The sequence below is a fragment of the Neopelma chrysocephalum genome, unplaced genomic scaffold (assembly GCF_003984885.1).
Source record: "Neopelma chrysocephalum unplaced genomic scaffold, ASM398488v2 Primary Assembly neopelma1_59, whole genome shotgun sequence".
Lineage (NCBI taxonomy): Eukaryota > Metazoa > Chordata > Aves > Passeriformes > Pipridae > Neopelma > Neopelma chrysocephalum.
The window spans coordinates 2,645,885-2,672,361 of NW_020897714.1; the positions used below are offsets into that span (position 1 = coordinate 2,645,885).

The following is a 26,477-nucleotide window of genomic DNA, read 5'->3' on the forward strand; positions in this document are numbered from 1 at the left end:
AGCACTATTTTGACACAATCATTCTCTTTCCAGCAAAAATCAAACTTCTCTAGACTTCTAATTTTTCCACATGAGCAGCCTGTTGCAATAACCCAGGTAACTGGCAGTCAAGTGATAGCAAATCATTTTCTTGGGAAAAAGAGATCGCATCAAGAGCTTTAAAGTAAATTGTCTCAGTTTAGTTCTGCTAAGGTGGGTAAGAAGTCCATGCAGGGCTGCCAGATATAACACAGGACAAAGAATATATATGGTATCATCGAGCAGCAGTGGGAGCCCAAGCAGAAGACTGTAGAAGTTTAAAAGGCACGAAATGCTTTGCTATGATACTGAATCCCACTTAATTTTCCAATCTTAATTTGATAAATAGATCCACTGAAGTCCAGAACAGATCAGACAACCTCTATATTTTCTCTCTTTGAAGACTTTAGTATGTTTATGATGTGATGGTCAGGGTCTGTAATAGGCAGTAGTAAATGAATTGTGTTCCCCTGTGAAATATTCTCTAAATATTCAGTCTTATGGCTTGCATTTCATGAGAAAATGTCTTCATTTCTTTTTTTCATCTCTTTTTATACATTTTTTTCTGCCTACATAGTTCCAATCTCTCTAATATATTTCTATTCCAATATGACTCAAAGCAATAGCCATCAGACAATAGGCATAAATTAACAGCACGAATCTGCAAGCACAGGAAGTTTGTGTTAACTATCTCACCTATCATTTCAAGCTTCAGGAATGATTGCCATATGACCAGAAATACCTCAAGTATCCCTCTTGGAAGATATAAAACCTGCTCCACTTGCTCACAAAATTCTCCACACCAGCAAGAAATCCATGGCACTTTTTGCTTTTACTTAATATTTTTGTGGTTACTGCAGTTAAAGCCACACGTTATTAGAATTGCCTTGCATTACTAACATCAGCTTATGGTCACTGCCATCCAAAAAAAATTGGCCTTTTGAAAATATTTGAAGCAAAGCCAATTTCAGCTCTGAAAAACTGCTCTTGAAGTCTTTTGTCCACAAGTTTTCTCACCTGTAGCACATCTCTTGTGCTAAAGCCACAGGCAATTCTTTTTCTCAGATGGTTTGTGTATTTCTTTGTGCATATATTTTAAAAATTATATTTAAACAAGTCCACTACAATGTACTTTAGAATGGCCTCTCTATTGTGTTGATTCAAATCCTTTTTCCACTGGCCAAAACACTGAGGAATGAGAATAGGAGGAATATGAGAAAGGTAACAGCAGGAAGTTCCCCATGTCACTGTAAGAGTCCATGTGCAGAATGAGAGCAGAATCTTAAATCACATGGAGAAGGTAATTCATCAGAATTGTTTGTGCTACAGAATATTAAGCATATCAGAGACAGCACATCTGGATATTTTGTACCACAACCAAAGTACCCAAACCCATATCTGACAATTTCCTGTGATTGATGTGATGAAGCCTTTCAGAGTTTGGAACATCTCTTAGAGCAGAGGACGTTTTTGAAATCCAACCACTATAAAACAAGCCCTCACTTCCTACCTCTTTCATTCTGTTGTGTTCAGTCTGTAATTTCTCATTTGTGCTGACAAACAGTCCAGTCCTTGATCAGTTTGCAAAAGGCTACAGGGATGCATCATGCTTCCAATCAGATTGGGTTGTAGACTTCTGTTTTGTCGCTCTAATTGCACTCCAGCTCATGTAATACACATTCTGGATCCCTGAATTCCTCTCCCAGTTGCAATTAAATATGTCATAGACTCATAGAATAATTGATTCATAGAATCATTTAGGCTTGAAAATAACTTTAAGATCACTGAGTCCCATGATAAATCCAGCACTGCAAAGTCCACCACTAAACATTGTCCCTAAGACTACACGTCTTTTAAATACCTACAGGGGTGATGACTCAGACACTTCCCTGGAAAGACTTGTTGCTTTACAACCCTTCCAGTGCTTTATTCACCCAAAGTGAATGAATTTTTCCTAATATCCAACCTAAACCTCCCCTGGCACAACTTGAGGCCATTTCCTCTTGTTCCAAAGTATCTCAGCTTTGTGTCTCACCTGCCCCCTTCAGCAACTGCTGTCATTCACTTTCTTTTCTGATGTTCTAAGCCTTGTTGCCACATGATCCTTACTCCCCACCCCATCTGTATCTGTTTGACTGTATAAACATATACAGAAGTGCAATAGCCAGAATATCAAGGCAGCCTGCTCCCAACTCCTTTGCTACAGCAATGGGAGAAGTGATTGCAATTTGCTTCCTATGTAGTAATGTAATGCTGGTATATTGCTTTGGTATATTCATTCCTACTTCTATTCACACTGTTACTATATACTTTCTAATAAACAATTTCCTCAGTCACTGCTTTTCTTGAAAGAGTCTATTATAATCCTGTGCCAGGGGATCTCAACAATATTTACTTGTGCAGGCAGGAAACAGAAATAAATAATGGAGGCCCCAATGAACAGGCAATATTCATTTCCATGGCTCTACTTCCTAATATTTGTTATTCTTAATAGACTCCTAATCAATGATAGAGATAATAAGCTTTACTAAACTTATCTCTTTATCTATAGTTTTGAGAAACATTTTTGGAAAAAACTAAATACATTCTAGAAGATAATTTTTTAACAGAGCAGTAGTAAGTGAATTCTATTTCTTTCTCATCCCCAACAAATCAAATCTACAAAAGATCTTTCCTGGTCTGAATTAATTTTAATAGTAAAGAACTCACTGTCAAGTTGAATAGTGATAGACTTAATGTTTCAGAGAGTTGCTGCTACTTTGATTCATGAATATTATGAAATAGAATTTAGGAAACATTTGTATTATAGTGAAGTACTATATTGAGCTGAAACTTCCGCAAGAAAATGCTTTACAGCAACAAAATAGTCAGTATTCACATATCAGCCTGGGTTTAGCTGATCTGATAAAACTTTTAGATAACAAATGCACAAAAGCACAGTATGAAATAGTTTAGAAACACATTATGTTCACTTAATAGCAGATGTGAAACTACTGACACTTTGGGCCTTTTAAAACAGCCCCTGGAAATCAGTAATTAACCTTCTTATGTTAGCAAGCTCACAGAATTTCAGTGTAAAGAGCTGGTGTGCTGAAGTGCCTTGAGACTGTTTTAAGAAGCTCTCTGAGAACGTCCTTGTGTTTGTTCATATCTGATGTCTGGGGTTTTTAACCAGTTTCTTCCATAGCCTTGTATGTGCAAGTCCATTAATGCAGTTTAGTTTAACAGCCTTTTCCAGTCTTTCACAGGTTAATGCAAATCAAGAAACTGGAGTCTCTCTGATGGCTTATATTAGTTGAATTTGAATTCCTCACAGATTTGGAAGGAAGAGTATTATGTGTCTCTTATCGATCTTATTGCCCAAGGACTTCTCTTGCCTCTTACTCCTCCGTGCCTTTTCCATGTTTCTGATTCCCGTCTCTTAAATAATTCTGGACTGCTCAAGCAAATCTCCTCAAAACCTAGGAGTAAGTGGATATTGCTGTGGAGACTTGTTACTCTACAAAGAGAAAAAAAATGTAAGTGGATATGAGACAGAAAGGGAGAGGAATGATTTTCCCATTCCTCCCCAGTGTCCAAGTTCAGATAGATAAAGGATTCAACCTTATCGAGTGGTGAATGACATCACCCCTCTACCTCCCCAAAAAAACCAAGCATGTTGAACATTTCGCAAAACACACTGAAGGTCAGCCTTCAGTTCAAAAAATAAATACTTTAAAAGAACAAAAAGGAATGTAATCCAAACCACTGCACAAAAAGAGAGCCCTTCAGTGAAAGGATGAGAATATTACTGTTGACAGGGGTGGGGAGAAAACCTGCCAGTTTTTTTGATATAAAGAATAATCAAATTGCCATGGATGATGCCAGAAGAGATCCAAACCTCCCTTTTGTCCCCAGATGAAGTCCTAATGTAACATTTGCCCAGATCAGCACATCCCAGGTCCCTCTTGGAGGAGCAATGTCCAGGTAGCTTCACCAGCCTGAATGTTTGGAGGGGAAAGTTTTGGTTCTGGCCTGGAGCGACATTAGGTGTTTGCTCTATAACTGACTGACCAAAACAGCCCAAAGTCAAATTCCCCTCAGATGAGAAGGGTTGAATCCAACCTAAATCAGCTGAGTTTCTCCCATGCCAGAAAACCTTGGGCTAAGCAGTTAGGACAGGTCCTGCAGCAGAGCCAAAGAACTGGCTTTTAATTTTGTGGTTTCAATCCTATTTCAGAATTTGAACTGATAATCCTCCATCTTAATTTAAAAATAAGCCCTGCTGCCTCGCTTTATCATGTCTCTAAAAAAACTCGGGCCAGATCCACAGTGTCCTGGTGTCCTTTCCAGAGGGAAAGCCAGCAGTTTCACCTCCTCAGGTTCATTCTTCAGGCATCCGCTGGGATTGTACAGTTAGCACAGCTGTCACTTGGCCTACCCTTTGTCTACCAGCTATGCTCTGATGAGCCCAAGATTCTCAGAGGCTCTGATAGCCAGCCAGATTTGGGGCAGACTTGGCATTGCATTAAGAACAGGTTGAATTGGCTTTCAACACGACATTCAGGACACAAAGGTGGATTGGGGCCAAATCCCCTCATGCTGAGTTGAGTGCAGCAAACCCTTGGATCTTGATAAGCTCAATATATTTTATTTTTTTCTTTCAAATTGACCTGTCCTGTTTTACTTCATTCTTCTTTCATTTTTTTCAAAACCATATTTCTTTTTGTTTGTCTATCTGCCTCTGTCTTTTTCTTCCTTGTTTTTGTTTCCAGTAACAGGCTTATTAATATATCCTTCATTGTTTCTGACATTGCTTTACTGACTCATATTTTACTATTAACTATAACTGCTTTCTTTTTCTATCCATGCTGCATTTTCCCCACAAATGCAATCCTGAGAACAACATGCCCCCCCAAAACCCTTAAATGATGTAACAAATCCTTCTGTGGAGGTAGTTTGACTTGGTGTGTTGACTTATGTGTAGCCATTAAATAGTTGTTTGGCTTTAACATGATAAATCACCAATGTGTGTTAAATAGACTTGGTTTTAAGGTGGGATTCAGCTCCCCTGGCAAAGGCAGGGACACATTGTCTTTCTTCCTACCACTCTTTTTTTTTTTTCTACAATTTAAGACTACAATGATAAATGCTTTTTCTCCCTTTGCTGTTTTAAAACACTAAAGTCTTGGACATATGTCTTTCCTCTGTATGCTTGATTTTATTGGGTAACACTGAGAGGAACATAACCTTGGATGAGATTGTTATGAAAAAACACAAACAACCTTCCCCAATAACCCACAAAAGAAAACCCTTATGGTTTTATTATTCTGGCAAGGATTTACTGTCAAATTCCATTTCAGCAATCCCAGACATCATGATTAAAAAGTGGTTGTGGGCTCAGAAAAATGTCCCATTGCTATGAGTCAATTGCTAACTATAAATGTTCTCTGATAAGAATACCGAAAGGACTCCATGAAGGAGTTGTGCTGGGATCTCTTGTTACAGCATTGTACACAGCAGATGAGTCTTATCTTACCAGCCCAGAGAGTAAGCAGACCTCATTTCCTAGCAGGCTGGATTATGACTGAGCAAAAAGGTCACTGAATCAACGAATAATCAATGCAGCTTCATGGAATGCTAATACTAATGCTGTCTCCTGATTGATCACTATTTCTAATGCTAACAAGTTCAGTATTGCAGAGTGGGATTAATTTACTCCAACTTCACCTATTTGCAATGCAAATTACTCATCTAACCTCTTTGGGTACCTGTTTTAGAATGAGATGGCTCAAATCCTAGGTTTGTTTATTTCTCTTCATTGATTATAGGGAGAGTCTGAACAGGTAGCTTATATTTGGCAGTGGGGGTGAACTAAATGGTTTTTAAAGGTCCCTTCCAATCCAAAACATTCCATCATTCTATGATGCGAGTTTCTACTCCGTAGTTTTGCATGTGGCCAAATGAATCTTATCCAGACAGATTTCTCTTTGTTTTACGCTTAGCATTTTGCTGTTTCCATTGAAAAAATTATGGAGAAAACTTCAGGAGTCTACTGAAGTTTACAAGTAAATAAGTTTTGTGACATCAAAAGCAATGGACATGTTTTAGAGGCAAACTCACTTCAGCAGCAAGTTGGTAATATTCTGAATTTCTTCATTGGTTTGATCCCATTTAAACAGTCACGGTGGTATATAATCATAGTATATAATCATTTAGTTTTATTCCTTAGAGCTTTAGGGAATAAAGACAAATTGCCTACGTAAACAGAGGAACTGTTGACCTCAGTGACAGATAAAATTCTTGTGTCCTCATGTTTTGCTTCTGATTGTAATACTCTAAAATCAACAGTTTTAAGTGTCTTAACATGAAGTCTAATGTATCATACATCATTATTTTGATGCAAGCAAAGGATATTTTGAGGACTATATCCAAAGCCAGGCAGTAGACAACCAAAATTTAGACATACTAACACCTTGCTTTTATGCATCTGGATCCCCTAGCACAGCATACAGGACCAGACTGGTGTCTAAGCCAGAGCACATTGTTAATCTCATGTCAATGCTAATTACAAATCCGTAGCAGTAATACTCAAGTTTACAGCTGCCTGAAGTTGATTCCTTCTGGCAGCAAGGGTGAGCTGTAATTTCCGCTTCATATCCATCCATTAGGCATCCACAGCTCTAAGACCTCTCTCTATGGGAGATCCTCTGGTCCTTTATTCAAATAGGAGAACATTCCTTCTTCATGGGAAGGAGGAGGAAGAAGAGGAGGATGCAATTATCTCTGTGTGTTGCCCTTATATTGCCAATTTTTTTCCATAGTGATATCCAGGACTCCAGCTGCCACTCACTGTATTAGGGCTCAGCTCTCAGGACTTCACATCATGGATAAGATATGCAAGATAAGAAAAAAACAATCTAAGGAGGAGGAGCAACTAGAAGACATTATTTCCTCTTCCAGTTAGTACAGCTAGGTTATGCTTTTTATCTGGTCCAACAAAGTTTTAATTATTCTGGCACAAATTCTGAGGTTCAGCAGAGGGAAGGGCAAGTGCCAGAACTGTCTGGTAGCTAGATGACTTTCCTGGGAGACATATGAATTACGCAAAGCAGCAATCACTGCTCGACCTAATGGTCTGAGTGCTAGGGAAAGAGTGGGGGATGGGACAGAAACTTCCTCTTGTTGGGTTTTAAAAGAAAGTGATTGTTGAAGATGAATTTTACCTGAACCCAGTTCTGTCAGAATAAGGAATGGACAAAGGTCTCTGCTCAAGGGAAGCTTTTAAGGTATTTATAAGCAACAGTTGCATGGCTCTATTGAGATGGGAGCAATCTGGGTGTGCTTCAAGATAGTTGTGGGCACCTGAGGGGTCTTAAACTAGAAGAGCATGGTATGTGGTTTTCTCTTAAGCTGTCTGGAGGTGTTTAAAGTCATCTAGTGGGGTTCCACAGGGCTCCATTTTTGGCCTTTTGGTCTTCAACATCTTCATAAAAGACTTGGATGCAGGACTGGAAGGGATACTAAGCAAGTTTGCAGATGACACAAAACTGGGAGGAGCTGTTGACTCCCTCGAAGGCAGGGAGGCCCTGCAGAGAGACCTCGACAAATCAGAGGACTGAGCAATCACCAACCATGGGAAGTTCAACAAGGGAAAGTGTCAGATTCTGCACCTGGAATGGGCCAACCCTGGATGTTTGTCTCCCGGACTGGGGAATGAGATGCTGGAAAGCAGTGCCACGGAAAGGGACCTGAGGGTCCTGGTCAGTGGCAAGTTGAATATGAGTCAGCAGTGCCCTGGCAGCCAGGAGGGCCTACTGTGTCCTGGGGGGCATCAGGCAAAGCATTGCCAGCTGGTCGAGGGAGGGGATTGTCCTGCTCTCCTCCGCACTGGTGCAGCCTCACCTTGAACACTGTGTAGTTTTGGGCACTGCAATATGAGAAAGATATTAAGCTGTTAGATAGCATTCAAAGGAGGGCAACAAAGATAGTGAAGGGCCTTGAGGGGAAGTCATATGAGGAGCGGCTGAGGTCACTTGGTCAGTTCAGCCTGGAGAAGGGGAGACTGAGGGGAGACCTCATTGCAGTTTACAACTTCCTTGTGAGGGGAAGAGGAAGGGCAGGCACTGATCTCTTCTCTGTGGTGACCAATGACAGGACCCAAGGGAATGGCATGAAGTTGTGTCAGGGGAGGTTTGGGTTAGATATTAGAACAACGTTCTTCACCCAGAAGGTGGTTGGGTCCTGGAACAGGCTTCCCAGAGAAATGGTGACAGCACCAAGCCTGACAGAGTTCAAGAAGCATTGGTCTAATACTCTTGGGCACATGGTGTTAGTCTTGGGAATGGGTGTGACTCTTGGGAATGGGTGCAGGGCTAAGGGTTGGACTCAATGATACTTGAGGGTCCTTTCCAACTCAGCATATTCTGTGATACTGTGAAAGCTGTTCCTACAGAAGAAGATGGTGGTCTAGTGGGGCTGATGAAATCACCAAACCCAACACACAGCAGGCAGGCCATCAGCATGCTGTGGAAAACCTCAGCAGGTCCTGGTGGGCGTAATTAGGTATCTTTGTATCTTAAAAAATCTTCTCCCTGATGCCATTTACTTTCTGTCAGGAAGCAACCTAGGCCAGCAATTCCTCTGGGGCCAGGACCACATGGGTTCCCCTGGAGAGGCAGGGCAGAGACTGGCAGCAGGGCCCATCTCTCCATCCCAGTCAGAAATGGAGCAGGGGGTGCACCATGAAGGCCCCAGTCCCTGGCACCAGGCACTTCCTGGGGATGGGCTGAGGCCAGACTAGGACACAGGCCCAGGGGTGGGCCCAGCTCGGTGGGACCCATGGCTGGGCAAGAGAGCTGAAGACCAGCCCTGCCATGACATCACTGGGGCAGGGATCAACCAGCCCAGGAGGTTGACGTGGGGTCAGTGTTGGGGGAACCTCAGGGTGCTGGGCAGGGACAGTCAGGGCTGTAAGCACCTCAGGGCCCCAACACCTGCACACACTGGTCAGTTCAAAGGCAGGCAGGCTTTATATGGCTGCTGCTATGTGCCCTGCGTTAGTCCACTCGCTGCTGCAAAGCCCATGGCTCACCTGAGCTCCTCCAGGTGAAACCTCACCCACATGATTCCTGTGTACACCTTGTCTCCACGTGAGCTTGAGTTTCAACATTGATGCTTATTTGCAAAACAGGTGCCATCAAATCCAGCTAATGCATGCAACCTAAACATCCTTTGGATTTGAGGGTGGCCATCTCATCTCTAGCCACTGATTTAAACATCCTTGAAAGGAAACACAGCTTTCCTATTTGGAGACAAGTTAGTCCCTGTACTTCTCGCAAGTAACAAAACACTGACCATATCGAATGTCAAACGGACCCGTGACTCTCTTAATGAAAACACATTGCCCCACAAGCAAAGTTGCCTGATTTCCCCGGAGCAGTCAGCCACTGCATGATGGTATGCAGCTGTTTATGGTGACTCTGCTATGGGTGGTGTAACACCTGTGTGGGCACACTGCACGGTGAACTCGGCATCTCAACGTGACTTAAATACTGTCTTCGGACAAAAGAAACATAAACAAAGATGTTTATTGCAAATAAAAAATCATATTCACATAATTAAGCCTTATGAAGTATAAAGACGTCATTTTGAAATTGTGAAGCATCCACATATGCAAGAGCTGCTGTTTTCATCAGAACAGCTGCCTGGATCATGCATATAATTATCTGAATGTGACAAGCCAAACATTCTTCCATCCAGAACGGTTTCTATTTGGCTGGTGATGTCATTCTGACACTTCCACAGTTTCATTTTCTCCGGATCTGGCAGTAGAGGCTCATAGAAAACACCAAACCAAGAATCTGGAAAACAAAGACATTTCTGGTATTACTTGGCTGTTCTGGAAATCCCAGGATACAACTGATACACAGCGGGAATATTTTGTTTGCAAATATCTTGGATTTACATGTAGGCTAAATCTGCTATGCAGAAGATCTTTTCCAATGTAACTCTTAAAGAACATGACTAGAGAATAGAACCATTTTAATGAAGGCAGTATGTACCATAGGTAAGACTGCAGACATGGTGGAGAAGTTTCATTTGTTTAAAAGATAGATTGCCTCTCTGGTTGGGAAATCCTGTAGTTCTGGGTGTTTAAAATGCAGTTGTTAGCTGTAAAAGAGCAGCAATTACTAAGAAGTTCAAGAAATTCAGACACACATTCAGTATTTTCTTTTTTAATAAAGTTAGAGGAACTTTCACTGGGTATTCTAAGGGTCATTTCCCTTTGAAATCTTTCTTCTTTTCCACTGTCACTCTCTTTTTTGTAAATATATGTGCAAAGTGTTATGGATACAGGTATATATATGCGTGTGCCTACTGTATACAGGTACACATTTATACAAATACCCCAACATTTTGAGTTGCAAATGATCATGGAACTAATATTTTATATTCATCAGTAATAGATTTGGGATAGAAACACTGATTCCACTGAAGAAGCTGTTACTTAGAATAGAAAATTCAGTAGGGTCACCTCCTTTGGTGGGAATTACTGGGTGAAATTCCACAGCCTGTGACAGACAGCTGGTGAGATCAGAAGATCAGAAAGTTTCCTTCCAGATTTAGAATTAATCAGTCTGTGAAGGTGTTCCACAAAAGTGGAAAGCGTCCAACTGACATTTATGAAGACATGAACACCAGCATACTTAATTTACTTAAGGAAGAGGTAGAGAAGAGGATATGTAACACAGGGGTGCAGCTAAGACAAGGGGATGGACTCACAGCTGGAATAAACCGACAGGGCATGCTCATATTTTCACTTGCGCCCAGGTGAAACTGGGCCCTTCTTTTCAGTATCATTTCCACTAATAGGGTGAGCTGAAACCAGTAACAACCCACAAGTGGCATAATGGAGCAGGCAGAGAGGGGAAGGGCCCTTCTTTTTATCTGGGGTTTTCCAGAGAAGAGAGGTTGTTATGCATGTGGCCTTTGATTTGCAATTGCTTGAGAAGTCATAATAAGTTAATATCTTTGGAAAGGCTAAATGTTTATCGAGTATAAATTGCCAGCTGACAATTTGTACCAGCTGAGGCTCATATTGTTTATTCATGTTGTTTTCTAATCCTTTTATGATTGGGAGAGGCAGCCACCACAGAAAATGTCAACTGGAGAACAAGAAAGAATGATGGCCAATGAACTAAAGGCTACAACTCACATAACTGCAGTAACTAGAGCAAAGTGACTTATAACTTGCCTTAGGGATACAGATGTAATTTTACACTTTTATTATATTTTAAGGCCTTTTAACATTGGTGTATTTCACCTATTTTTCCCCCAAAGCCAGTATATGAGTGAGAGATCTGACCTGCCACATATAGCTTTTTAAATGCCATGAAGTCTGTGCCAAGTAAGAAGTTGGTGGCCTGTCTTCTCCCAGTCCTGCAGCTACGTAACTCCTCCCTGCTTACTATTATTTTCCTGGAAGTCTATTTTTGAGTTGGGGTTCTTGCCCACTCTTCTACCACAAGGAGCAATCCTCTGCCAATGATGTTAAGAAATTTTTACTTAGAATAACAGAATGAACTCTGTACAGCAATCTTTGTCATTTCTGCTTTTCCCTCAAACATCCACTGGTGAGGAGTGGGGGAGAAGGAAAACCAAGGAGGAAGAGTGAAAAGGAAAAAAATGACCAAAGAAAGCAACATGATGAAATCCCATTTCTTTGTTATTTTCTCCTAATCAAATTCAAATCAAGTAGCTGGCTGGATAACCTCACCTATTTTCCTCCTCTCTTCAGAGAAAATTGTGCATGTTATTCTTCAGCGTATGATGAGGCAATTAAAATAAGCAGTTCACATACTCTGAATTTTTTTACACACATGCATGGAGCGTCACAAGTGTGCACTCAGACACATTCATGTTCATGCACCATCTAGATGGCTAAAGTATGCCTCGGAATTATAATTTAGTTCTACAATTTCTCCATGATACAAATATGTAGTTTAGGGGCTAAGTTTTCTTAGGAGATGAGTTTTTCCTCACACAAAGAAGAGAAAGAGGCGGAAAAGTCTGGCTATTCTGCTTTATGTCTTCTGGAGCTATATATGTGCATGCCCATCTGTCCACCGGTCTCGCTATCAAGGCACAGCCTGGCTGCAGGACTGTCAATTTTTTGCAGAAACATTCCCACGTGATAAGCTTGCACAGGCAGCAGGGTGGTCTGATCTCACCTGATGTTCACAGCACAGCAGCCATATACTGTTTATATGAAATAACAGTAAGATTATAGCAAAGGTGAGAGCTGGTTTTCCCTTGACTATTAATTGAGCAAGCCAGGTGTTTTAATCCCATTCCCAATGTATTTCTAAGTAAAACATATTGCTTGTCAGCTGCTAAATACTTTAATGGTGTACTCTCATACCTCAATAGCAGCCAGTCCAAAGGCGATCCCTATAATTATGACCAGATGGTCTTTAAGGTATTTGATAATCACTTCTCCACAAGGCTGAAAATAAGACAAAATGATTAATTACAGGTGAGCAATATTATCCTAATATTATCCTAATACTAGGAATGCGTCTGCTAAAATAACTCTCCCATGCTTTCTCTCTTTCTCCTTAACTCTGTGTTAAAGAAAGGCTATTTGAATTTACTTTGGCTTGTTGCTAATGAACACAAAGAACACAGCTATGTGTACCTTATGCTCTGAGAAAGATATCTAGTCATTGCCTTCCCAAATACGAAGATAAATTTAGTAGCTGACCATAAAAAGGTAAAGTTTCAAACAAAGACATACAGCTGTAATGCCTAATGTTTGCATGATTTTCAGCTAACAAGGAAAGAAGTGTTTGTTCTTACTTTCACTTCATAATCATTCACTTAGAGCCAATGCAGCCATGACCAGATCTGAAAGAGAACTTCAGTTTCCCACCAATCTGATCTTTGGATTTGAAATTTGAAGGCTTATTATTAGAGTTTGGCTCAACTAAAAATATTTGGTTATGAAAACTGGCTTAAAAATTAATTTTGTCAAATGTTTGGTGGTCTTGGGCTGAGGGTGGAAGGAAGAGAGTGATCATAACTGAAGTTCTATGCAGAACTACTCTCCTTTTGAATATATGCATACATTTGTTGTTACAATAACTACATCTTCTCCAGGCATTGACAATACTTCTGCACGCTGTAGCGAAACCCAAGTACAGCTTAAATTCATCAAAATTACATTATGCTACAACACTACAACTACCTTCCCCTTCAATATAGTTATATTCTTTCACCTTGTTTCCTCCCTCACAATAGAAGGAGAAGACCAATGTCTTCTAGTTCACCTGAAAAACACTCTCATTTAAGCTGACTCAGAACTGTACTGATCTTCAAATCTTTTTTTTCCCAATCACAAGAGTTGGATGTCTCTACTAGCATCTCACACGACTATGAAATCTTTGAGTTCACGTGAGCAACATCTTGCACCTGCCAAATTTCATTGATGGCTTCTCGTGTGTCCTTTGAGGGTTTGCCTAAGGCCAAAAAAGTGGCCAAAACAGCCTCTCTGTATACATCTTTTTTCTAGATTGGGTTCTGGCATCCTCTACTTAACCAGACTGTTCTTTGGTTTAAAATAGTGTTTGCTTCTGTGGGACTACACAGGGAGGAAATTACTGTTCAGGCAGAACTTGACTAAAGAGCTGTGCATTTACAGAAGTGTACAACCAGAATGGACATCAGCTAATATCTGCTTTATAGTAGGTGCACACTGGCAAACTTTGCACCGCTAGCATTCTAAAAATTAAATTATTTTGTGGACTTTTTTTTTTCTTATTTTTTTTTTACATATGCATAGAGCTTGAATTTCCTTGTAAGGAGACAGGTAAACCTTGAAATTAACTAGTTGAGATCTTTACTGTCCACCTACCAATTTTTGAGTATTCTTTCTTGTTGCCTGTCACCAGATATTTTTGCCTTATTAATTGTTACAAGGTTTTCAAAAGGCTATAGTTGTAGGAAATCACATTTTAAGTATGTTGCCATGAAGCCTATAACATGTAAGGTTTCTTCCCAGCAGATCCTGCAAAACGAGTGTGGTTTTTTTTATTAAAAGATTATAGAACTCCAAAGGTCTTGCATTTAATGTGGTCATTTTTCAATATCCCTTAGCAGTTTGAAAGTCTCTAAGTCAACATATCTACTACCAGAATGAGCCTGGGTGGGAACATAACTTTCTGGGGTAGGAATGAGAGCCAAAGAGTAGCTGACGTGCTACTCTGACCCAGAGGTACATCCTGGCCTCACAGCCATAATATTTTTTCACCAATAGTAACCATTGCAGACTGCTGAGGCATCCCAGGAAGAGGGAGGAGGAGAGTATTTCATGTATTCACAGTAATTTTTTGACAAATGGCACAGAGGCATCTGGGTAAAGAAATGAAAACAAAACTTTGCCTTTTTGGAAAGATACAGAACTGTCACCAAAGACAACCTTGGGTTAAAACTTGGTTTTGTGGAAAGAAGATGGAACATTACATTTTTCTTACCGTTTTATAGACGTATCTGCCTTGAAAGTTGAAGCAGAGGTCTTGCGCTGGCTTCTCTAGTTCACACTGACAGATTTTATAGCTACCAGAAGGATTTTTAAAATTGTCTCCCCAGTCTTCAGGTCCCTTCAGCAATCCACAGCATTGGTACTGCCAGAAAGGAGGAAATGGGGAGATGAGGAAAAAAGTAGTAATATTCAATTTGAGGAGAGTAGGTGAGTGAGCTGAGAGGAACAATGAAGGACAAATTTTCTTTTATCTTTTGCCATGTGGAAGTTGGCCCAAATTGGTATGTCGCAAACACCCTGTACATTTAGTGTGACTCCTGGGGATGGTCCTCTGCAAGGCTAAGAGTTGGGCTTGATGATCCTTGTGTGTCCCTTCCAACTCTGCGTGTTCTGTGATTCTGTGATTTCCATACCAGTTATAAGAATGAAAGTGCACAAGTTTAAAAAAAAAAGAAAAGAAATAGGGAAAAAAATCCCTGGTTTTCATGATAAAGTGCTCAAAAAACATTAACATACTATAAAGCCAGTAATTGTCAATGCCAGAATGGAATTAGAACATAGAACAACACTGGGTATACTATTTTTTGAGAATCAAGTCTTCTTTTTGTAAGTTATACTTGCAGAACGTAAGTAACAGCTCCAGTAACATCCACATTTCACATCTTGAAAAAACAGATTGGAAATGTAAAATTCAGACACATAAAACTCTGAAATCTAGAAAAACAATAGTGATCTTTGAACAATCGTTATCCCTTTAAATTAGAAATGGTCTGAGGAGACCAGGGCTCCATTTGGGGTTTGTGAAACCTAAACCAGGTGCAGTTTCACTTCATGTTCCACTTTATTCAAGCCACTAAAGCTCGGGGCTGCAGACCTGGGTTTGAGGTCCTCCCTTTTTTAAAAAGCAGCTGTAAATGTTCACATAATTTTGTATAAAAGCAAAGGCTGTGGGACACAATAAACCAGTCCTGGTCTATTTAAAAATTAATACAGTCATTATGGGATTTTTTATTTTGCTCACCCTTCAATCATCTCTCCAGGGAGTTTCCTATTATATCAGAAGAAATAAGCTGTGTCAGAAGCAGAGGACAAGACTGTGGGTGCAATGAGGAAGAAGAAGTGGAAGTAACATAAGACACCTAAGTATTGATTCTTTCTTCTTTTTCTTTCATGCAGCAGTATTTAAAAACATAGGAATTAACTATAAGTCTATCCATCAAAGTCATCACCCATTAGGAACTAAAAAATTAAATCAAACAGCAAGCATTCTGTCAATGTACAGATCCATTTACTAGTGGAAGGGGAAAGGGTTTACACTGTCAATGATATTAGTGAGATTCAAGGGTATTCTCTGTGTGATGCCTAGGAACAAGCTGGCACTAAGTGTTTATCTGCTGGAGTCTTGCAGCTGGGGGAAGCCAGGAAAAGTATAAGTACAATAAAAACAAACCTCTCATCATATTTTCTTCCCCCTTCCCAGACAGTAAGGTGTGTCATTTAATGACAATAGGATATTCCAAAATGAAGCAGAGACCCATGGTAGAGATGGAATGGACAGCAACAACCCCTGCCCTTTATTGCTTTTTAATTACCTCTCTCTCAATTTTTTGGAACTTCTCCTGAAACTCTTTAGAATCTTGTGAGGAGCTTTTCAGTGCATCCGCACTAGCCATTAGAGTCAGGTTAACGGATGCTTCAACCTGCAGGTTAAAATATATTATTATTTATGGGGTACAAATAAAACTCTGTGAAGACATCAATGAAAATATAGAATAATACTGTACCTGAGATCTGTACACTACTCCTAAAATACCTCCTGTGACCTGAAGAATCAGGATAAGAAGCAGTCCAATAAAAAACTAGAAAAAAAAAAACAAAAAGGGGAGGAAACTATAGTACTTTCAACCAAGATGACATCATTTCTTCTAAATTACTGTTAATCTTTCATGTGCTTGAAAAACCATGTAGGTAGAATGCAATTCCAGTCAGAGCCGCTCTGGTTATTTCTTCTTTGGCGATAAGAAAATGGGGTGCTCGAGACAGAGTGTGCACAGCTGGTGATCATAACAAGGTGCACACCAGAGTGGTGCCAAGATGGACAATGTGTATGTGAAAGTTGTTGGGCAGGAGAACACGGAGGACATTCTAGGTGGACCAGCAAAGGGAGCAACTGGGAATTTATGAAATTAAATGGGATAGTTAGTGGAGGAGGATTAATGGAGGGACCTTTGGTGATGACTGGATGGAAAACAAGCTCAAGTCTCTCTGGACCGTCTCGTCTTGTTGATGAGATCACCCATCATTTTTACCACACTAGAATTCAGAAAAGGCTCAAGCTCAAGGTAAGCAGTGATAACTCATGATCATAAAAGTGCTTTTGGTTAAACTAAAAGGCTCCCATCCTCATTTGATACTACTTGCAAGGACTTTATCCATCGAATGTAGCTGTGGTCTGTTAAAGGTAGACAAATGTTTTTCGTTCCTACCAAAAGCAGCATGCACCGGCTCTCCTTTATAGCACCACAGCACCCCAGAAACCCAAGGATCATAATGATGGAGCCCACGGCAATCAGCAGATCAACTGATGCAGACGCGCTGCTGTTTATCCCCAGCTCCTGAAATAAGAGGAAAGAAATCTTTCAACTACAAGAAAGTCCTCCTAAAAACATCTATATCCCCCAAAACAAGATAATCACTTCATAACTAATAAGTAAACAGTCTGGCAACCACAGAGAAATTCATAAATAAATGTAGCCGGAGCAAAGAGATTTCTCTGAACAACTTTTCCTGCTTTCTGTAGGCCTTGCTTGACGTGGCTGCATGCTGTAATGTTTATACGTATAGACTGTGTGAAAATATGCAATGTTTATACTTGTTAGCTGTGTGTCTAGTTATAAGGTTTGAGAATATAGTATGTTTAGAGCAAGAAAGCCTTGAGAAATTAGAGATAAAGGTACACCTGCAGATTTCGGAAAGCCCCTAATTAGGAAGGCCTCTACATGCCAAGTATGACTTCAGGTCGCGTGGACAGAACATCAGGTCCAATGAACTGGAGACATGAGACGCGTGTACAGACTGAGCTATTCAATCACCTTGTTGTAAGCATGTGCCCAAAACAAACTAAACTGTATAAAAGTTGACTTATTTAAATAATAAATTGGACATTTTGCCTGATCATATTGGTCGTTTGCATGTGTTCCTGAGCTCTCCGCCCACAAATAAACAAAGGTCTAATGCTACCTTCTTAAATGTTTTAGTGGGGAGCTCAGTAGAACCTGGCTTTTCACAATCTTTGTTTCTACACAAGATGAAAGTCAACTTTACAGAGTAAATAAAAATGTCTTGTCTTTAAAGTGGTTTTCAGTTGGCTTTCAGTTGATGAATCTTTGCTTTTTACTGGAAGTAGCAAACTTGATTATCTCAAAACCTCTCCTACATTAACCAAATGTCAAAGAAACAAAACCTCTGTTTGTCATTAGAAGGCCAAGAACATAATCTGTGGCTGTTCCTGAGAGAACACTTCTCAGAGCAATGCTGGATATATTACAGAAATAGATGTATTTTCCAAAGGAGATTTCTTTTTCCTTTTTTTTTTCTCAGGCATGATCTCTAATATTACCGTCAGAGATGAGGACTCTATTTTGATGTGTGGGACATTCACTAAACAATTCATATACCTCAATATTATAAAACATCAAATTATTCAGTTCCCACAGGACTGACTAAGGCCAAAGGCCAAAATAGAGGAAAACGTTCAAAGAATGTTTTCCAGTGTGACTGGTGCCAAGATTAGCAAAAATGTCTGGAAGTTGTCACATTTGTCTTCTGATAATTGCAAAGGTATATAGACAAGTGTAATTTGAAGAATGTGCTGTTCTTTCCCCTTCCAAGTTATTTATTCTTAGAAAGCTCTATTCATCTACAGCCAAATCCTTATGCTCTGCTCAATTATTACTCAGGAGAAATATACATTGGTTTTGAATGGGAACTTTGCCTGCCTGGAAGCAAAACTGTGAGGAAATTCTTTCCATTTTGGTCCCTACTTTTAATTCACAGATTTTTGGGGAATACTAAGTGGCACTTCAGGGAAGTAGTTTGTCACACATTTAAGTATGTTTTTCTGAATAGGAAATCTCTCAAAAAATAAGAAAGGATAATAGTAGTTGTGATTTTCCAAGCTCCATTGTACCATCTGAGCCATCATTCTAGAGACTGTCAACTAGCAAGTACGGCAACTTTAGCTTCTAGCAAAATACTGATTGAGGAGTGAAAGTTGTTATTCTTCCTCCTCCACAGGACAGAATGGCAGAGCTCTCCACCATGACTTAATTTACCCAATGACACAATGTCATCATGAACCAAGTTCTCTTGCATCCATCCTCTGCCAGTCATGAGACATCTGGGATTGGCTAAAGACAACAGTGTCATCAGCCAAATGGCAGGAGACATATAAAGCTATTGTCTTATCTCCACCATCTTTTTATTACCAGATGGGAAAATCCTGACTTTAAAACTATTATTCTTAACTGACGGACTGTGCTAGAGCAGCAGGGCAGTGATCTGAAGAACTGCAGCTTAAACTATACTAAAGCCTCAAACTGAAAGCTGAAAAAAATGTTTCCATCTCACATCAGGCCATTTTTCCACTTTTATGGCTAGAAAGCCCTTTTGAAAATAGAAGAATAAAAGTTAAATTTTCCAATTCATTTGTATTTCTATGTCCCAAATTCACATGAAGGAATATACTGCTTAAACCTTAGAGTAAGTGGCACTGGGTGCACACTGGGCAAAAGGGCCCACGGGAGCAAAGGGCCTTTGCCACAACAGGACCAATCTCTGCTGCATGTCTGCAAGACCAAGGGCTCCTCAAAATCATATTTTCCCTAGCTTTGAAGAAAATAAAGTCATAAAGTCTGAAGTAATTTAATAACCCATACAAAAATTCGGGAGGGGAACTCAGGGACTCTTCTGCCCTCTAGGAGGGCTGTCAGGGCATTTTAATGTGTCCAGCTCTGGGCCCCTCAGTTCAGGAAGGATATTGAGGTGCTGGAGCAAGTCCAGAGAAGAGCAACAAGGCTGGTGAAGCTACTTGAACACAATTCCTATGAGGAGAGGCTGAGGGAGCTGGGGTTATTTAGCCTGGCAAAGAGGAGGCTCAGGGGAGACCTCATCACTCTCTACGACTCCCTGAAAGGAGGTTGTAGCCAGGTGGGGGTTGATCTCTTCTCCTAGGCAACTATTAGTAAGACAAGAGCGCACAGTCAAGCTCTGTCAGGGGAGGTTTAGGTTAGATGTTAGGAAGAAATTCTTTACAGAGAGGGTAATCAGGCATTGGAATGGGCTGCCCAGGAAAGTGGTGGATTCTCTGTCCCTGGAGGTTTTTAAGCTGAGACTGGATGTGGCACTTAGTGCCATGGTCTAGTAACCACGGTGGTGTTGGATCAAGGGTTGGACTTGATGATCTCCGAGGTCCTTTCCAACCTGACTGATTCTATGATTCTATGAATTCTAAGTAAAGATTTTTGGGTAACTAAAATTCTTTCTCTATAAATATGAGGGAGGAAGGATACGGTGTTTTTAAGGAGCTGCTGACAATAGAAGAGAAAAATCCTTGCTCTCTTTCAAAGTTGCAGTTGCTAAGGAAATAAGAATTGTGTTATTGAGAGGCAAAAATATCCCCTACAAATATATGAAGAAACCCTAGGAATATATATGACTATACTATTCTAATGGGGAAAAACATTGAAAATCTATGAGCTGCATGGCTCCTCATTATTCTAACGCTGAAATCAATAACATCATTAGTTTCCATTAAGGGAGAGAGACACGTTTTCAAACAGAAATCTGTGTGCATCGGCATGAAACTACATTAATAACACTAGCAGACACTTCTTGTAGTCACATATCTCTGCTTGCATCAATCACTTTATCTGACTACCTGCACCGTGTTGTTTAATCTTAACATCATAAAATGCATTAATCTTTACCCACACAAACCACCTCAACAAAAACACAGAAAATTTTTGGAAATGAAGATGGTAAATCAAAGTGTATGTAGTAGCTTCCACATTTTACATGGTGCTGGTATGACTGCATGCATTTACCTGCTGAGCATCTTTACTGACACGTATCCATATGGAGACTCCCAAAATAATGGAACCACACAACTGCAGGAGAAAACAACAAGTTAGAAAAGTCAACAATTTTTACTAACATTCAATATCCAAATTGCACCAGATGCTGTCCAAACTTCTGAAATCATTTGTTTGGCAAAGTGAAAGAAGCATGAATTGCTGGAGCAGAGAATATTGATTCATATGCAGGAAAATTTGGATCTTCAGGTATGCACCAAATCCCTGATGTTTCTGCCTCAGAGGACTACACATTTCCTTGATGATTTATACATGTGGTTGGGAAGCACACAGAAATTCTGTCAATTCCGAGAGGAATATAAATTGCTATTGTATGTATATAACCTGTCTGTAAACAACATTTCTTGTATAATGGAAATGTGAGATTTGACAAGAGATGTATGCATAAATGTTATTTCTAGATTTATTCAGGACGCATATCTAGAGACATATTCTCTATGGTAAAACTACCAGGAAAAGTCCTAAATAAAGTCTTTCTGCTGTTTCCAATGCAGCAGTATCTGGCCATCTCCAATCCTTAGAATAGTCCTCATAAAATGCCAGTAGTAATTATTTCCATTATATTTTTACAGAAAACAACCATACGTGATCATGTACATATGTATGTTAGACCAGAATGACTTGCTTAAAGATGTTGAAGCCAGGGAAGATGAATCCCAGGTCCAGATACATTACCTCATCACTAATTGAGCTCCTGTTTCATTGATTGTTGAGGTACTACTCCACTGTACAACAGTCACCCTATTCCTAACCTTGTCCATCATGATTCTTACACAGAATTTCTCTTTATTAGATGTTGGAGACAGGTTATTAAGAGGCTAATGAGGAGTAAGAATTGTGCCTACTGAGACGATTGGTAGGAAAGTGAGGACCAGAGACTAGTCATATTTAGAATTATCTTCCTGTATGCCATTAATACTTAAGTCATAAATTGCTCTGAAATGTTGTTATGAGTTTCCCATGAAGGCTGGGACTATTCTTAACCTTTTAAAAACAAAATAATTATTTTAATCTCCTTTAGATCATTTTTCTTTCAAAATATTTTCCCCTCAAAAGTTTGCATATAATATTCAGCATCAAAGACTATAATGACTTTAGCAGATTATTTAATATGGAACAGAGCCAGAACTTAGACATGAGTACCACATATTTTCCTACTCTAAGTAAAGCTCCTGTAAGTACATTTTAAACACGAAAAGGAAAGCTGTACAATCAATGACAGCTATAAAACATTATCAAATTTAACTAGAACTCCCTATGAAACCTTGTGAATCCCACTGAATCTGCCTAGAAACTGATTGTATCATTGGGTCTTGTTCAGCAGCGCTATGTGAGCAATGTGGCTATTCGTCAGACAACATGGGCTCGCTAATGTGAAAATTTCCACTGATGCATCTTTTGCTACAAATCCAAACAGAATTTGGCACACTGCCTTTCTTGTTACATAGGACCTCCCATAAAAATACAGCACAGTAGTAGAAGTAAATATAGCTAAATGTACAGGAACTTACCAGTCAGATGGGAATACTACAGTATCTATTTCCTCCACTCAAAAGAAGAAACATCACTTATAAATCAAAATTTTAGTAAGGAGTGTATATATTTTAATTTTATAAATAGATATGGTTTAGTCTGATGAAAAATTTTGCATTTCAGTAAAATCTTAACGTTTTGTTTCTGTTTATTTTCATAATATAGAAAGTGTATAAGAATATGCAAAGAAAAGTTTTGAAATTACAAATAAAAATGGTCTGTTCCCAAAGAGTCCAAGTTGAACATTTCAAGTTTGCTGGAATACTCCATCTTAATTTTTAAGTTTTCTTAAAATAAAGTTTTAACTAAAGAAACTTTCATATCAGGAAATTTCATTTTTAATGAAGCCAGTATTTTCCGATGGAATAAAATTAGTGTCTTTGCAAAGGTCCTCACCCATTTTCCCAAAACTAGATGGCTATTGTAGTTTTACCTCAACTCTTGATAAAGGATCAGCAATCTTATCTCAGTCTCATGAACTGAACAGGAACAAAACTGCTGTCTATCAAATTTGATTGGTCCTTCTCTTCTCAAGCCCTTCAGTCTTGGTGTGACAAAGAAATACAGCCTAGTTAAATTACTATCACCTCAGATGAGCCTGCTGTGATTCTGGACCGCCAGTGTATCAAGACTCTGCACTTCTCATACACAAAAATACCAAACCTATAGGGAATTCCCTCCACTGACACACACTTTTCAAGCAATCAGTTCAAGGGTATCAGGGGAAGCTTTCTACAAGGTTGCTTCTGTTCAAGAAAACATTTGACTGGAACACTTCCTTGAGATACCTGAAATTAACAGCACTAGGAAGGTTTTACAGAGAATGCGGTCTATGGCTCAACATACCTGCTAAGCTTATTTGCTACTTCCAGGAATCGAGATGTTCAGATGTAAGGTTAGGGGAAGGGGCCACTTTGTTTGTAGGTGGAACTGCAAGTCCAGTACCAACAACTGATCAAAGTTACTCTGTTACTAAGCATGTTGCCTCAAACTGGCATCAGATATCAGTATTTAATGAAAAAAACAAGGCAATTCTACAATTTTTTGTGATGTGGCATAGCAGAAGCTGACACAATAAAGGCAGCAGGTGAGACTGGATATCCTGCAAACTCTGAAGAAGCGAAATAGGAAAAATCTGACAAATGTGTGAGGTTTAATGCACGAAAGTGACAAGAATTAATTTAAGGACTATTAGAAACTCTGTATAGGCACCCACCTCCAAAGCACAGGTCTTAAAAAATCCATGGTCAGCTATGTTTCATCAAACTGGGAAGATGCAAAACTCTATTGATATGCTAGAGCCCAGCATGGGGCTCATGGGGCTGTAGGTTCCCAGGGGACACATGTCATGTAGTGAAGCCATAGTCACTTTGCAGAGCTATTTTAGACTATTCCAGGACTTACACACTTAGTGTGATGCTGTAAGAGCTGCTTAGAAAAAGGCATCAGAAGGCTAGGAAGCCCGTTCCTGAGCCTTCTAAGAGGGGACACTCCCAGAGAGATTGCAAAGGGTGTAAAATGAAAGGACACCAGGTAAATACGCAACTGTCATTCTTATCTAGTTAAGGTTAAAGTAACCTTCATTTCCCACTATCTGTAATTTTCCACTTGTCAACTGCTTTGTGCAGTAGAGAGAGCAGCTGTGACACCAGTGGATGTAGAGTAATCACTGTTCCCTCTACCTTGCTACAGCAATTTAGTGATTTCCAGGAATTAGAGACAGCAATGTGAAGCAAAGCATTCAGTTTCATTGTACTCCTTGAGCCCATTTTCCTGTTTGCACCACATCTGTTCTTTCCAATCTTGATAGTGCTAAACACCATCCTTTAAAAAATTTAAATATGGCTGCATGCCTGTCCTCCTCTTTTCCATTCTTCCCTATCATGATAGTGCTAAACACCTTCCCTTAAAATAATTAACTACAGCTGCATTCCTGTCCTTGTCTGTTCCATCCAGGCAGTCACATGCACAGCAAATGCTCTCAGCATATTCTTCCTCAGAATACAGTATGGATTTTCCAACTTTGGCATAAAGATAGGAAGTTTGTTTCACACATGCTACTTTTAAGACTCCCTCAGGATCGCACCCTTTTTTTTTTTTCCCTAGGAAACCAGTGCTGGAGGCATGGGGCATTATTCAAATGTTCATTTCAGAAGTAGTCTGGAACTTTTCTAATGCTAGTCTGAGACATTTGCCCCTGTTTTAGCTTACAGTAAATACAGGTGAATGTGAACAGGTATGCTGAGTTTGGGTGGGGTAAAGTTAATTTTCTTCACAGTGGCTAGTATGGGGCTGTGTTTTGGATTTGTGCTGAACACAGGGTTGATAACATAGAGATGTGAGACACGGTCAGGACAGGTAACCCCACTTGACCAAAGGGATATTCCGTACAATATGACATCATGCTGAGCATATAAAATGAGGGGAAGAAGGAGAAAGGGGAGATGTTTGGAGTGATAGTGTTTGTCTTCCCAAGTAACCGTCACATGTGATGGGGCCCTGCTCTCCTGGAGGTGGCTGAACACCTGCTTGCCCATGGGAAGCAGTGAATTAATTCCTTATTTTTTTCTTTGCTTGCGTGCACGGCTTTTGCTTTCTCTACTAAACTGTCTTAATTCACAAGTTTTCTATCTTTTACTCCTCTGATTGTCTCCCCATTCCCATTGGTCAGAGAGTAAGTGAGTGGCTGTTTGGTACTTGGTTGCTGGCTAGGGTCAAACCACAACAACAGGAAAAACTTCCTGAGGGGCAGGAAGTCCAATTTAGAAATGTACGGATTTTTGTAAGTACTGTGGCAGAAAAACTTCAACACAAATGTCAGATATCTTCAATCTACCTTGATAGAGGTGGAGGGAGAAAATGGAGGAGACAGTCCAAACCATTCCCTGTCAGGAATTTCTTTGTAAGGTCCACAAACTATAAAAGAATTTTGCTAATTCTTCTAATTTTGGCTACCCACAAATTTTCCAGGGCTACTTTTTGTGGTCCCTTTTGAATGGTATCACCTTTCCACTTGTAAAAAATCTCTTGAGGAGCAGCCCATAATGTGGCTAGTAGTTCCGCTTCTGGTTTCAGTGAACCTCTGGTGAACTGACAAATCTCTGTCAGGAAATCTGAGAGTGAGGTTGAACCGTGAGAGAAATGTTCTTTAATTCGAACCTTTCCAGAGCTTCCAGGACTTGAAATTCTTGCAAACCAGCTGAGATGTCATAAATACACAAATATGGTTCAAATAACACCTAGAAATTTGCCTGCTGCCCTGTGCTGTATCGGCCTTGATACAGCTATTTGGTAATACTGCCAGCTCATACCATCTTACAAACGTTTACTGTCCACCACCAGAAACGAATTATGTACTGAATGTAAAGCAAAGAACCACAAAGATATGAAACCCATTTGTCAATTAGGACGCTAAAAAATCAAGTGAATTTTCCGCATCTTCTGTTGCAACTACATTTTCAAGATCATACCATTTGGATGCAAGAAGCAGACAATAAATGGAAAAGAACTGTAAGTGAACTCTCTTCTGAGAAGAGTCATGTCTGTTGACATGGGGGGCACAATATGAACAGAGAGACAGAGTTGTGGCTTGTCTACTTTTGAATGTGTAAGGAAAGGTATTTAGAAGGAAAAAGACAAAAGGAAGGACAAAACCTAAACATATTCTCCCCTCTCTGATTTAGAATCATACTCTGGTTCCACTTATGTTCTATTTTCTTTACAATTCCTTTAACTACAGCATTCAAATAATGGTGAACACATTTCATACATCACTAATAACAGTTTAAACATCAACTTACCCAAAATAAAAAGTTGAAGATGAACATGGAATACTTCATGCAGCTGCTTACACCCGCCATTTTCAACAAGCTGAGACAAAAGCGAGCACTGCAGAAGAAGGTTTCCTAAGAGTTTGACCTTGATATAAAAGTTGGTTTTGTGTCTTCAGAAAACCTCTCAAACCATGTCAAATACACCATGCTCTGCTACTGAAAGCAAAAATTATGACCAAGTTATCGGCAATTAAATAGTTCCTTTGCCACAGGTAAATATTAACCAGAGCATTGGGGAAGCACTACCAGATGTTATCACTGAGTCTCCAGACCCTTATTGTGTCATGGTGATTTGTACTTCTCCGTAATCCCACTACTTGTCCGACACCTCAAAAGTAAATAATGCAGCAAAAGTCATAGTTTAAGGAGAAAGAGAAGTGATCATAAAAGCATTTTACAGACCTGCTTTTAAGAGGTGGA

At 39.8% G+C, this 26,477-nt stretch overlaps 1 protein-coding gene across 1 annotated transcript; it reads right to left on the reverse strand.

The window, feature by feature from the left end:
* Positions 1-9,594: 9,594 nt before the first annotated feature.
* Positions 9,595-26,208, reverse strand: TSPAN8 (tetraspanin 8). The gene is made up of 8 exons (XM_027680860.1): positions 26,025-26,208; positions 20,644-20,706; positions 17,026-17,154; positions 16,324-16,398; positions 16,132-16,239; positions 14,532-14,681; positions 12,422-12,505; positions 9,595-9,860 (listed from the first exon to the last, which is right to left on the reverse strand). Exons 1-8 carry the CDS (start codon positions 26,082-26,084, stop codon positions 9,807-9,809), a joined length of 723 nt encoding a protein of 240 aa, XP_027536661.1. The 5' UTR covers positions 26,085-26,208; the 3' UTR covers positions 9,595-9,806.
* Positions 26,209-26,477: the final 269 nt, after the last annotated feature.